The sequence below is a fragment of the Lynx rufus genome, unplaced genomic scaffold (genome assembly GCF_022079265.1).
Source record: "Lynx rufus isolate CCGP_SWC_20201006 ecotype Redwood Valley unplaced genomic scaffold, mLynRuf1.p SCAF_9, whole genome shotgun sequence".
Taxonomy (NCBI): domain Eukaryota; kingdom Metazoa; phylum Chordata; class Mammalia; order Carnivora; family Felidae; genus Lynx; species Lynx rufus.
This window is the reverse complement of record NW_025814897.1, coordinates 55204104-55218544: the sequence shown is the minus strand read 5'-3', so window position 1 is coordinate 55218544 and position 14441 is coordinate 55204104. Positions and strand designations below refer to the sequence as shown.

The following is a 14441-nucleotide window of genomic DNA, read 5'->3' as shown; positions in this document are numbered from 1 at the left end:
TTGGTGAGGATGCAGAGGCAGAGGATCTCTTTTGCATCATTGGTGGGAATGCAAGCTGGTGCAGCCACTCCGGAAAACAGTATGGAGGTTCCTCAAAAATTAAAAATAGAAGTACCCTATGCCCCAGCAATTGCACTACTGGGCATCTATCCAAGGGATACAGGTGTGCTGTTTCGAAGGGGCACATGCACCCCCATGTTCATAGCAGCGCTATCAACAATAGCCGAAGTATGGAAAGAGCCCAAATGTCCATCGATGGATGAATGGATAAAGGAAATGTGGTGTATATATATACAATGGAGGTTTTACTCGGAAATCAAAAAGAATGAATCTTGCCATTCACAACTACGTGGATGGAACTGGAGGGTATTATGCTAAGCGAAATTAGTCAGAGAAAGACAAATATCATATGACTTCACTCATATGAGGAATTTAAGATACAAAACAGATGAACATAAGGGAAGGAAGGCAAAAATAATAAAAAAAACAGGGAGGGGGACAAAACATAAGAGACTCTTAAATATGGAGAACAAACAGAGTGTTACTGGAAGGGTTGTAGAAGGGCTAAATGGGTAAGGGGCATTAAGGAATCTACTCCTGAAATCACTCTTGCACTATATGATAACTAACTTGAATGTAATTTAAAAAAAAATAAATTAAATTTTTAAAAAAGATAATCTCTCTCCCTCTCCCTGTGCCCCTCCCCTGCTCAGTCTCTTTCTCTCTCTCTCTCAAAAAAAAATTATGAGTAGAAGAGAAGAACATCACCACAGATCCATTTTCTATTTGAAAAAAGTAAAAGGAAAGGGAAATATACTCAAAATAGAAGTAGTAGTTCAGAAAAGAGAAATCCTCTGATTGGGAAATAGAGGTAAAACATATATAATTTTCCACTGCTAAAAGGAAAAAGATACATTTTATGATCAACCATCCCATGGCCAGAGGGGTGAGAGAAGTGAGAATAAGAACAGAAGTAAATCCAACAGCCTAGCTCATGGCTTGAGATGCAGAAAGGTATCTAAGGGTAATTTTTATTAAGTCCAAGGAGATTTTAGATATATATATATCTATATATATATAGATAGATATATATATATCTCCAAGGAAAACATTGGCTTTGAAGCATTTACAATCATCTGAAAAAAATTACTTTTAAATCTAAGAGAAAGGAACTATGGATTAAATTAAGCAGTGATTAATAACAGTTAAGTTTGGAAAAAGTTGCCATTTTATCCCCTGGTGCTTTTAATTCTGAAAAGCTGTTGCTAATTACATATTTATAAATATAGACAATAATTTTAGTTTCTTCTTGTGCTTGGCTGTTTTAACTTGTTTTTATTTTTTATTTATTTAGGCATGTTCTTAATTATCTCATAAGAAATCTGGCTATCTGAACCACAAAGCTATTTATGAGGTACTGCAATGCTTCTAGTAATGGCTGAAGGAAATAAACAACTTTCTGATTTCTGACTTATATAAGAACAAAAACACCAAGCACACAAAAAAGTGTGTTGAATGATAACAGACTGGAGGTAAAGCAGAGGCTGATGACTATGTTCCACAGACAGGGACACAGTCTATACAAATGTTTGCTAGCAGAGGGAAGGAGGAAGACAGGGTGAGAAGGGTAAGAAGGGGAAAATGGGATTCAAAAAGAGCCACACAAAGAAATCCTGATATGAGGAGATGCTAATTAAAGTAGTCTGGTGGTAATGCAGATTTTATGCAAGGCGATACATGCCAAGAAAGACATGGTCAAACACTTACTTCAATCCTTTGTAGAACAACCTCTTGTAGTCAACATTTATTCTACTGATATTTTCTTTTGTAAGACGTTCAATGGAAAATAACTGGCCCACTTGCTGAAAACCAGGAGCTCTGCTTTGGACATACTGCCTATCAAAACTTGGCAACCAAAAAATCTGTAAGGAGAAAAAGGAAGTCTTTAGTGGATAATCAGCTCTCTAGGTACAAAGAGCCTCATTCCAGCACTGGTAACAGTCTATAGAGAGTAGAGAGAGATTCTAGCCCTTGGTGAAAGAGTCAACGTGGCCTAATACCATCCAATGAACTCTTATGATGGGACTTTCACCAGGGTTGTTCTGGAGTGAGATTTCTTAAAGTTAATATCCTGAGTCAAGGGCCCATTGTGTTCAGATAGCCCCACACTAGCCAAAGTGGATGAGGAGTTGGTAGGTGCAGATGAAAGGTAGGAATCCTATTTCCTCCAGCTGATGATGCTAAAAATCATCTTTGAGAGGGGTCATTTCCTGTCAATGGGGAATACTATTATGACTCATCTGTGGAAATAGTTCCATTTGCAAGAAGACACACATTTGTTTCACTCAGCACTCTACCATATTTTAATAACTTAAGAGATTTGGAATGATTGCCCAAGTGCAGAGAGTTGCTTCTGAAAAACATGATGAACAAATCTCTGCTCAAATAAGAACCAGCTCTTTCTTCTGTACCATTAATTAAAGTCAAATCCTCAAAGCCTTAGTGCTATCCAGGCCCCTTCTAATAGTTCTATGCTAGTGATGGTGCAGGTTACATTGTATAGTCATTACACACATACTTTTTTTTTTTAACAGAGTGCTGTTATTTCATTTGGTTTGGAGTAGCAAACAGCTTCTGTGTTTTTCCCCACTGAGATAAACTTAACTGGGTCATTCTTAGATTGCCACGTGTAGCTACATAAGCAACAATCTCTATTTCTACAGATAGCAAAATTATTTAGACATCCCAGGGAAGATCTACAAGCTAGGTCAGGTTCAATTGCTATGCTCCTGGGACATGCTACCCACCTCCCAACCTCTACCATAAATAATGAGACAGACATACCAGATGTTGCTCAATTTTAGAGGCAAGGATCACGCTTACTACATGGCGAATATACGTGTGTCTGAGAGGATGTTTTCGTGGAGGGGTATTAAGATCAAATATCACAAATTTTTTTTCCTTCTGTGCAAGTTCCAATAAGTCAGTTAGTTTTGGAATCCTCTGATTTTCTGCTTTTTCACGATCAGCCCTTGATAGGGGTTTCATGTGGTAAAATGGTTTAAACTAAAAACAAATACATCAGAGAATACATTGGCTCCTATCAAAAGCAATTTCCAATTCTCCTGCTAGATAGCCCCACACCCAGGCCTATCCCCACGTTGCTCCATTATCATCCAACCCACCAGATCCTCTGAAATACTGGTCCTGAAATAACAGTTGCCAAGGAGAGAAATTGAATGTAATCTTAATAGGTAATTATGGTATTTGGAATGATTTCTTCTACGCTGTAGAACATGTCGTATTTGCATGGAAAGTCCTTAATACTTTTGTCCTGACCTTCCTTTTCAGATTTTTTTCTATAACTTGAAGTAATACAATCTCTTTTTATAAAAGTCACACTGGCTTCCCACATTTGCTCTCACTGTTCTAGTTATGTGTAATGGAAAAACAGGGTTTGGCTTAAGATTAAATTGGATTCAATCCCAGCTCTATCACTCATTGGTTTTCCTTGCTGTATCCACCTGTTAAATCTTATCCTAAACCTACAAAGCCCAGCTTAAGTGCTACCCCCTTCATGAAGCCTTCCTTAAATATTCCTGAGCTAAAAAGACTTTGATGGTATTAAATTCCAAAAACTCATTTTTATGCCTCAGTTGTACATTTCATTTTGCCTTCTATTTATGTCTTAGGCCAGATTCAAATTTTGACTTCATATACTTCTTTCTGTGTAACTGTGGTAAAACCATTTAAATTCTCAAAGTTTTCATTGCCCAAACTATAAAATGGGGATGTGGAGAGGTAACCTATGTATTTCTCAGGATTATTTTGAATATTAAATATGATAAAACATTTACAGGTTCTATAAGCATGTCTAGTACATAGAAAAGTGCACAATTCACATTAGTTCCCTCACTCTCTACTGCTCCTACTGGAGTGTACCTTCCTTATGGCAGGAATTGTCATATATTCTTTGCAATATTTTTCAAAGAATTTCATTTTATACCTCAGTCCATACATCTATTAGCTATATTAATTTTAAAAATGGCTACTTTTATAGTCATTTGTTTATTTTAGATAATTTGTGGGTGAAGTCAGTGATAAAAGGCTATCTCTAAGAAGGAAACAGGACATGGGTCCTTTTCTCAAGACTCAAGTAATATCTTTTTCTACACGACTTTATCTTCATTCTCATTCTCACCCTAGATTTCTATTTCTTCCCCTTCCCCTGATCTCCCTCTTTTCAGAAAAGAAATCATCATATTGCACAGTATCATCAAACTAGAACAGAAGCCAGATCATAGAAGTTGAATTAAATCATAGTCTAGACCTCAGTTGAGGTCTATTATTAAGGGTCTTCTTAATCCTCAGGAAAATAAAAAAATTGCCTCAGAATTCAAGAATTCGGTAGATTCTTCCAGATATAGAACAACTGATTTCACTTAATTATTAGACCTTCATGTGGGGAAACTGTTAAAAGAGCAGAAAGAGAAACACCAAGACAGAACTGAAATAAATCAGCTGTGCATAATTTTTAAAATGTCCCTGAATGAGCAAAAAGAATAAGAAATACTCTATGGAAGGACATTTATAAAGCCTTTTCTTTAAGGATAAATTGAACAAAATTTTTTTAAAAAATAAATATTAAACAACAGGGTTTAAAACAGGATTCCAGTAAGCTTTAAATAGTAATTTGGGGTAGATCTAACAGCAGAAGCAAATTGAGCCTCTTTTTTTGGTACATAAAACAGGAGACTTAGAAAAATAAACTGGAACGGGACAAAACCAGTTTAGACTATCTCCAACAAGTTGTTGAACATTTTTTTTAAAAGCCCTAGAAAACAACAAGCTAGAAATGAAAACAAACTTGTGGTTCTCCACATAAAAACACTAAAAATGTCCTCATTCTCTATGCTTATGCTTAGAGAAATTACAAGTAGGAGAATCCAATGTACCCTATTGGTAAGAAATGGAACAATTATCCAAAATCTGCCCAATGATACCACTTAAAGGGAAACACTACTACCCAGCATGTGATTCTGAAGATAACTATATATAAATATAGATGAACAATATAGCTTCTTGTTGATACTGGTGCCACTACCTTTACTATTAATACCACTACCATGGAAAATCAGACTGCTCAAAGTACCAAAACTATTCAAGTAGTGGGAATTTCTAACCATCTTAAATCCTTTTCCATGTCCCAACCTATAACTGTTACTTTTGTCAGAACTCTTCCTTCCCTATGGCACTTTCCTATAAATTTCATCATTAGGAATCTACTGTGCAAAAAGACCCACCAGAAGAAATATACTGCAGACAAAATATTTTCAGGAGTTGCAGAAAATTCTACTGCACATTATCAAATTATAGCATGGACATTAGTATATTGATTCCAAAACAAGCAAATAATGGGGCACAGAACTAGAACCCCATGAGGGGAAATGACAGAATAATTGAGAGTCAAACCAGTAAGGTTCATATTGACTCTCTTGACACTGTTGCCTAAAATCCTCTTAATGCTGAAGTTAAGGAAGATCTAAGCCAACTATAACAGATTTAATAAAATAAGGATTAACTATCCCTTGCTTTAGTCCAAGCAAAATGTTTGTTTTACCTGTTTAAAAAAAGAAAACCCAAAACTGAGATGGTAGAAGATACAGATTTGTCCCACATCTGTAAGTTATTAGCCAAAGAGTTATATACCTCATTTTCTAGTACTGCCTAATGCAAATACAATCTCTTTGGCCCTATCTCTACTTTCTTTCCTGTTTTAGCTGATGAAGACAATCAATATGTATTGCCTTCACCAGGGAACAATCAACAATTTACCTGGAAAATTATGCCTTAGACATTTACTGAAGCCCCATCCTACTTTTCTCAAGTGTTAAACCAAGATCATAGGGATATGCAATAAGACATATTGAAATTGCAAGATCAACTACATATTCATGAAGCTTCTAAAAAAAATTTTAGGGGCACCTGGGTGGCTCACTGACTCTATTTCAGCTCAAGTCATGATCTCGCAGTTTTGTAAGTTCAAGCCCCGCTTCAGGCTCTGGGCTGGCAGCACAGAGCCTGCCTGCGATTCTCTCTCTCCCTCTTTCTATGTCCCTCCCTTACTCATGCCTGTCTCTTTCAAAAGTGAAATAAAATAAACTTAAAATTAAAAAAATAAAAGAAAAAGAAATTTTAATTCTACAAAGTAACAGTTCATTATCCAGGGTTCAGCAAACTTATTCTGTGAAGGGCCAGACACTAAGTATTTTTTACTTTGTGGGTCATACAGTCTCTGTCACAACTACTCAACTCTGCTTCTACAGTGCAAAAACAGCAAAAGACAATTCATAATGAATAAGCATGGCTGTGTTCCAAAAAAAACACTTTACTTATGGACCCTGAAATCTGAGTTTTATATCATTTTTACAGGTCATGAAACATTTTTCTTTTGACTTTGTTCAACCATTTAGAAATGTAAAAACAACTCTTATAGAAGACCAAAGCAGGAGGCATCACAATCCCAGACTTCAGCCTCTACTACAAAGCTGTCATCATCAAGACAGCATGGTATTGGCACAAAAACAGACACATGGACCAATGGAATAGAATAGAAACCCCAGAACTAGACCCACAAACATATGGCCAACTCATCTTTGACAAAGCAGGAAAGAACATCCAATGGAAAAAAGACAGCCTCTTTAACAAATGGTGTTGGGAGAACTGGACAGCAACATGCAGAAGGTTGAAACTAGACCACTTTCTCACACCATTTACAAAAATAAACTCAAAATGGATAAAGGACCTAAATGTGAGACAGGAAACCATCAGAACCTTAGAGGAGAAAGCAGGAAAAGACCTCTCTGACCTCAGCCGTAGCAATCTCTTACTCGACACATCCCCAAAGGCAAGGGAATTAAAAGCAAAAGTGAATTACTGGGACCTTATGAAGATAAAAAGCTTCTGCACAGCAAAGGAAACAACCAACAAAACTAAAAGGCAACCAACGGAATGGGAAAAGATATTTGCAAATGACATATCGGACAAAGGGCTAGTATCTAGAATCTATAAAGAGCTCACCAAACTCCACACCCGAAAAACAAATAACCCAGTGAAGAAATGGGCAGAAAACATGAATAGACACTTCTCTAAAGAAGACATCCAGATGGCCAACAGGCACATGAAAAGATGTTCAGCGTCGCTCCTTATCAGGGAAATACAAATCAAAACCACACTCAGGTATCACCTCACGCCAGTCAGAGTGGCCAAAATGAACAAATCAGGAGACTATAGATGCTGGAGAGGATGTGGAGAAACGGGAACCCTCTTGCACTGTTGGTGGGAATGCAAATTGGTGCAGCCGCTCTGGAAAGCAGTGTGGAGGTTCCTCAGAAAATTAAAAATAGACCTACCCTATGACCCAGCAATAGCACTGCTAGGAATCTACCCAAGGGATACAGGAGTACTGATGCATAGGGGCACTTGTACCCCAATGTTCATAGCAGCACTGTCAACAATAGCCAAATTATGGAAAGAGCCTAAATGTCCATCAACTGATGAATGGATAAAGAAATTGTGGTTTATATACACAATGGAATACTACGTGGCAATGAGAAAAAATGAAATATGGCCTTTTGTAGCAACGTGGATGGAACTGGAGAGTGTGATGCTAAGTGAAATAAGCCATACAGAGAAAGACAGATACCATATGGTTTCACTCTTATGTGGATCCTGAGAAACTTAACAGGAACCCATGGGGGAGGGGAAGGAAAAAAAAAAAAAAGGACGTTAGAGTGGGAGAGAGCCAAAGCATAAGAGACTGTTAAAAACTGAGAACAAACTGAGGGTTGATGGGGGGTGGGAGGGAGGGGCGGGTGGGTGATGGGTATTGAGGAGGGCACCTTTTGGGATGAGCACTGGGTGTTGTATGGAAACCAATTTGTCAATAAACTTCATATAAAAAAAAAAAAAAAAAAAAACTCTTATGAGCTCACAGGCTGTACAAAAATAGCTAGTGGCTGGATTTGTACAACAAGCCATAGTTTGCCAACACTTGATCTAGACCATGATATACTGGCTGAGGAAGGACGTATCTAATGAGAGATACAAATTATCCAAGGCCAAACACTAAGGACAATTAAATAATTTCTGGAATTAAGTGGATGTTGTAGAGTATATACAACAGACTGTTTTGAAACAGACCTCTGTGTATAATTAGACTTAATCAAACATTTTGGAACCATTTTCACAAAACATGGAAACCAAAAAGACCTTCAGTAATCTCAAAATAATTTCTTCAACAATCATCTTTGCTGATCTTCTAGATCATAATAAACATTTCCTTTTGAAAGTACACAGAAGGGGAGGCCATGGTCTGAAAGTATTAGTAAGCTGTAATAACAAAGACTCATTGTCTATTAATGCCCATTGATCCAGTATCAAGGTTTTTTATCTTTGCTTCAGAAGAAAATGCAGGCCTGGTGAAATTAGTCTAAGAATCTTCAGATGCTATACTAGTTTCATCTTTCTATTTTATGGAAACACATTCCATACAATCTCTGTTGTTAACCAAAAATACCCAATGTTTTATGCCAGTTAATTAATTATGAAATAGTCATTTTCTTTTCTTGTATTGCCATTCACCAATATAACACTCTTCATACAGCAACTGTATTATCCTACCAAAGGAGAATCTCCTAATTTCTGTAATTTGAGAACTTTCCATGCTTGGAACAAACCTTTTGTGTGCTCCTATACCAAATCTTGATCTAATATTGTTTACTGACAGGTTTTATCTTAACAATTAAAAAAGATAATAATAAATGGATTATGCACATTCTTCATAATAAACTGATTTTTCCAGATTCTCTCACAAAATCTCAAATCTATTACCAGTTATCAAATTGGCTTGAGTGGCCAAAATTAGGGCCTTCTCTAGGGCATGTGAGAAGTTTTTTTACCTTTTTAGTTATCTGTATTAAACATGAATAACAAATACACAAACTGGGTGCCTTGAAGCTTCCCAAATAAATTGCTGTCCTAAAGGTAGAGGTCCACAGTAAAGAGACATTAGAAGAAATACTTTAGCAGATCATTATACTAAACAAAATGCTCTGACTAAAACCCTTAGACAAGGGCCTTTTATAAAGAACAAAGACCAATCTACGGGGTTTAGGAATTCCACCATTAATGCATAAAATTTGGCCCCCAATTCTGAAAAGAAACACTACAACTAATCAGGTTGCCAGATTCATGGTGGCTACCTTGTAGCACCAGTTAACCTTTTTTTCAAAAATTTTTTAAATGTTTGTTTAGAGCATGAGCAGGAGAGGGGCAGGGAGAGAGGGAGAGGGAGAGGGAGAGAGAGAGATTGAGAATCCCAAGCAGGCTCCACACTATCAGCATGAAGCCCAGCGCGGGGCTTGAACTCATGAACCATGAGATCATGATCTAAGCTGAACCAACAGTCAGACACTTAACCGACTGAGCCACTCAGGTGCCCCACACCAGTTAACTTCCAATGGATACTTCCCCCAAATCTTCATGACACAATTCATTACAGTAGGGATAAATTGGCTGCAATATCAAACACTGATAAGGTAACTATTCTATGACATCAGAAGTATGACCAGTTCTTTCCCCACCTGTAACCAACATAATCCTGGAAAAACTATAAAGTGAGAAATGAATTGGAACTTTGCACCAAAGGGCCCTTTGAGGTTCTCTAACATGGTTTTGTACAGTGTCTTCCCTCTGTGGACTATGAATTTATACTAGTAACCATGTTTACTTTTTGGTTGGGCTAAAGCATTTCCTTATTAAATAGTCACTGCAACTTAAAATAGCTTTAAAAACTATGACTATTTTTTGGTATTTATCCTATTTGGTATTCTCTCAGATTTTTGGATCTGTGGTTTGATGTCTGTCACTAATTTTGGAAGATTTTCAACCATTATTACTTCAAATATTTTTTCTTCTCCATTTGGTATTCTTATTACATGTATGTTAATACCTTTTGTAATTTTCCCCATAATTCTTGGCTATTGTGTTCTTTTCAGTTATCTCTTTGTGTTTCAGTTTGGGAAGTTTCTGGTGATGTATCTTCAAGATTACTGATTCTTTCTTTTTTTTTTTTTTAATTTTTTTTTTTCAACGTTTATTTATTTTTGGGACAGAGAGAGACAGAGCATGAACGGGGGAGGGGCAGAGAGAGAGGGAGACACAGAATTGGAAGCAGGCTCCAGGCTCTGAGCTGTCAGCCCAGAGCCCGACGCGGGGCTCGAACTCCCGGACCGCGAGATCGTGACCTGGCTGAAGTCGGACGCTTAACCGACTGCGCCACCCAGGCGCCCCTGATTCTTTCTTTATCTGTGTCCAATCTACTGATAATGTCCCCCCTAAATCTTGGCTATTGTACTCTTTTTCAGTTATCTCTTTGTGTTTCAGTTTGGGAAGTTTCTGATGATGTATCTTCAAGATTACTGATTCTTTCTTCATCTGTGTCCATGCTACTGATAAGCTCATCAAAGGCATTCTTCATTTCACTTAAATATTTTTTATTTCTAGGCTTTCAATTCTTAGAATTTTCATCTCTCTGCTTACATTACTTATCTTTTCTTGCATGTTCTCTACTTTTTTCATTAAAGCTATTAACATAGCCTACTTTTTCCATTAGATCTATTAGCATATTAATCATAGTTATTTAAAATTCTCTAATAATTCCAAAATCTGTGTTATATCTGGGCACTTTTTTTTTGTCTCTTCATATTGTGCTTTATCTTGTCTTAGTATCTTAAAATTTTTTTGTTGGAAACTGGACATGATGTCATGGATATGAGGGACTGAGATAATTATGTTTTTATATAGCTATAGGTACTAGAGGATTCAGTTTCTGTGTTTTGTTTTGTTTCCTCTCCTATTGTCTTTGGATTCCTTAAGAGCTCCTTCTTAGACAAAGTATGTTTTGCAGCCCTCTCAGTTGTAACCCACTATTATTATATTGAAGCCCTATTCATGTGGTGGTAAGGTGTTGGGAAAAGGAAGCATTCTACAATCTTATGATTAAATCTTGGCTTTTACTGAGTGTAAGTTCCAGAAGCATTTTCTAGTCTTTTTTTTCTCTACCCTCACATGGGCAGGAAGATTAGAGTGAACTGGAGTTGACTAACTGCCCTTCCCACATGTTAGATGAGGTTCTGGAATAGTAGTTCTCCCTGAAGACTAGGGCTTTGCAATGGAGAACACTCAGGATGTTATTTCAAAAAAGTTACTTTTCTCCTCCTGCTGCCCAAAACAGAAGTTTTTTCCCCAGTCCTCACTATGAAGACCTGATGGGAGTCCTTGGAGGCAAAATGGGAGTCTATATAAAACTGGGTCCCCAAGAGTTTTTAATTCTCAAGCTAGTCCACACTCAGCCTCCAGCATTAATCAAAATTACCAATAACTTAAACTGTTCCTACCAGTTCTTGGCCCCAGTGGCTTCTGCTTCTAGTAAACTGATCTTGGCTGTGATTCTCTGTACTCACCTTTCTCTCTAGATTGAGTGGCTCTGTCCAGAGTGATGGTTTGCCCTGTGATTTCAATTCTTTTATGGATCTAAAAAAAGGCATTGATTTCCAATTTGTTTTGCGTTTTCTCTCTCTCTTTCTCTCTTTTTTTTAAGGATGGGAGTTAGCACTTCCAAGCTCTTTATGTGTTGTAGCTGAAATGAGAAGTCCTCTCTGATTAAATTTAGGGTTTTTTGTTTTGTTTTGTGTTTCTTTAAATATTGACCTTGTTTCTTGTGTCCATACTAAATTCACCTATTAGTTCTTGAATATTTTTTGTAGATTTCTTGGGATTTTTTACACCGGCAATAATGTCCCCTGCAAAGAGAAATAATTATATTTCTTCTTTTCCAGTCTGTATGCCTTCTTCCCTTATTGCACTGGCTAGGATTTACAATATGATGTTGAATAGGAGTGGTGAGACATTCTTCTTTTTTCCAAGTCTTAAGGAGAATAAGTTCATTCTTTCACCAATAAGTATGATGTTAGGTATATTATAGAATTATCTTTATCAAAAAAAGGTAGTTCCTTTATATTTTTAGTTCTCTGAGAGTTTTTATCAAGAATGGAAGTTAAATTTATGAAATGATTTTTCTTCATGAATTGAGATTATACGTTTTCTTCTTTGTGTGTTAACATGGTTAAATTAATTGATTTTCAACTATAAACCATGCATTGTCAGCATGATACCTCTTTGATCACAGTATATTATCATTTTTACATATTGCTAGATTCAGATTAACATTTTCTTAATGATTTTTATATCTGTATTCATGAGGTTTTATCAGTCTTGAGATTTCTTTAAAATGCCTTTTTATAGATTTGTTATAAGAAATTCTGGCCTCATAAAAATGTACTGGAGATTATTATTTTTTTATTTTATGGAAGAGAATTTAGAATTGGTATTATTTGTTGCTTGTGCATTTGGTAGAATTCACCAGTGAACACATCTACAAACTGGTTTCCTGTGGGATGTTTTTAAACTACAAATTCAGTTTCTTGAATAGATAGTCTTAAATAGGACTTAAATAGTCTTAAATAGTCTTAAATAGGACTATTTAGGTTACATATTTCTTCCTGAGTGAGTTTTGGTAGCTTGTGTATTTCAAACAATTGTTCCATTTCACCTAAATTTTCATATTTATAAGCACAGCTGTTCATAGACAATGATGTGCTGCTAAATGCTTAACAAGGAGCTCTTGAGAAATAAAGAGATCTGACTGTAGTGCTTGTCAAGTTTTTGTTGGTTAAATACTATAACCATGCCTAATTTCATAACTGATATAAGAATTGGTTCCAAAAATTCTTAAATTTAATAATTGGCTCTTATGAACTAATATGAGCCAGCTCCACTATTACCAGTATTTCATTATTATCTTCTTTAATGTCTGGAGGATCTGAATGGATAAACCTTTATCTCTAATACTTGAAATTTGTGTCTTCTTTTTGTCTTGGTCACTTAGTTAGAAGCTTATCAGTTTTGTTGATCTCTTCAAAGAATAAGTTTCTTTCACTGACATTTTCTATTTCTCTGTTTCCATTCCACTGGTTTCTGCTATTTATTACTTCTTTTCTTATTCTTATTTTTGGTTTAATTCACTGTTATTTTTCTAGTGTCTTAAACAGGAAGCTTAGATTACTGATTTGAGACTCTTCATTCCTAATATAAGCAGATAATCCCAAGGGGGTTTTCCTCTAAGCATAACTTTAGTTGAATTCTACCAGTTTCAATACGTTCTATTTTCATTCAGTTCAAAATATTATCTAATTTCCTTTGAGATACCCTATTTTATCTAGGGTTTCTTAGAGCTATGTTTTTAAAAACATTTGGGAATATTTTTAAAGAACCAAACAAATTCTGGAGCTGAAGAACTTAATAAATGAGATGAAGAATGTATTAGAAAACATTAGAAATAGAGCAAATCAAATGGAAGAAATAAGCAAGCTGAAAAACAGGAATCTTGAAATGATTCAGGTAGGAAAGAGACAGCTAAGACTTTTAAAAAGTGAAGAAACCCTATGAGAACTATCAGACTCCCTTAGAAGAGCCAAAATAAGAATAATGGGTATACTAGAAGAGAAAGGGGCAGAGAGTTTACTTAAAGAAATCACAGTGGAGGGGTGCCTGGGTGGCTCAGTTGGTTAAGCATCCAACTTCGGCTCAGATCATGATCTCCTGGTTCACGAGTTCAAACCCCGTGTCAAGTTCTGTGCTGACAGGTAGAGCCTGTAGCCTACGTCTCCCTCTCTGGATTCTGTGTCTCCCTCTCTCTCTCTGCCCCTCCCCTGCTTGTGCTCTGTCTCTCTCTCTCTCAAAAATAAATTTTAAAAAATTAAAAAAAAAAAAAGAAAGAACAGCGGAGGGGTGCCCAGGTGGCTCAGTCATTGAAGCATCAACTTCGTCTCAGGTCATCTGGAGTCTGCTTCAGATTCTGTGTCTCCCTCTCTCTTTACCCTTCCCCTGCTCGTGCTCTGTCTCTCTCAAAAATGAAAAAACTAAGAAAGAGAAAGAAAGAAAGAAAGAAAGAAAGAAAGAAAGAAAGAAAGAAAGAAAGAAAAAAAGAAAAGAAAAGAAAAGAAAAGAAAAGAAAAGAAAAGAAAAGAAAAGAAAAGAAAAGAACAAACAGTGGAGAACTTCTCAAACCTGTTGAAAGAGTTGGGACACAAAAGTCCATGGAGCCAATACATAACATTATCTCAATGCAAAGACCTTCTCCAAGACACATTATAATAAAGCTGTCAAAAGTCAATAATAAGGAAATGTGAGAGGCTGCCAAGAGTTTTTTTAAAGCAGCCTACAAAGGAACCCCTATTAGACTATGAGCAGATTTCTAGGCCAGAAGAGAGCGGAATGACATATTCAGGGTACTGAAAGATTGAAAACTGCCGGTCCAA

At 36.3% G+C, this 14441-nt stretch overlaps 1 protein-coding gene across 1 annotated transcript in view; it reads right to left on the bottom strand.

Moving 5' to 3' along the window:
* GDPD4 (glycerophosphodiester phosphodiesterase domain containing 4) overlaps positions 1–14441 on the bottom strand; it is a 137156-nt gene that overhangs the window by 50792 nt on the left and 71923 nt on the right. Inside the window, exons 11-12 of the mRNA XM_047072489.1 lie at positions 2845–3066; positions 1768–1922 (exon numbers count right to left, since the gene is read on the bottom strand). Of these exons, the coding sequence (XP_046928445.1) occupies positions 1768–1922; positions 2845–3066 (377 nt within the window). The remainder of the gene's footprint in view (positions 1–1767; positions 1923–2844; positions 3067–14441) is intronic.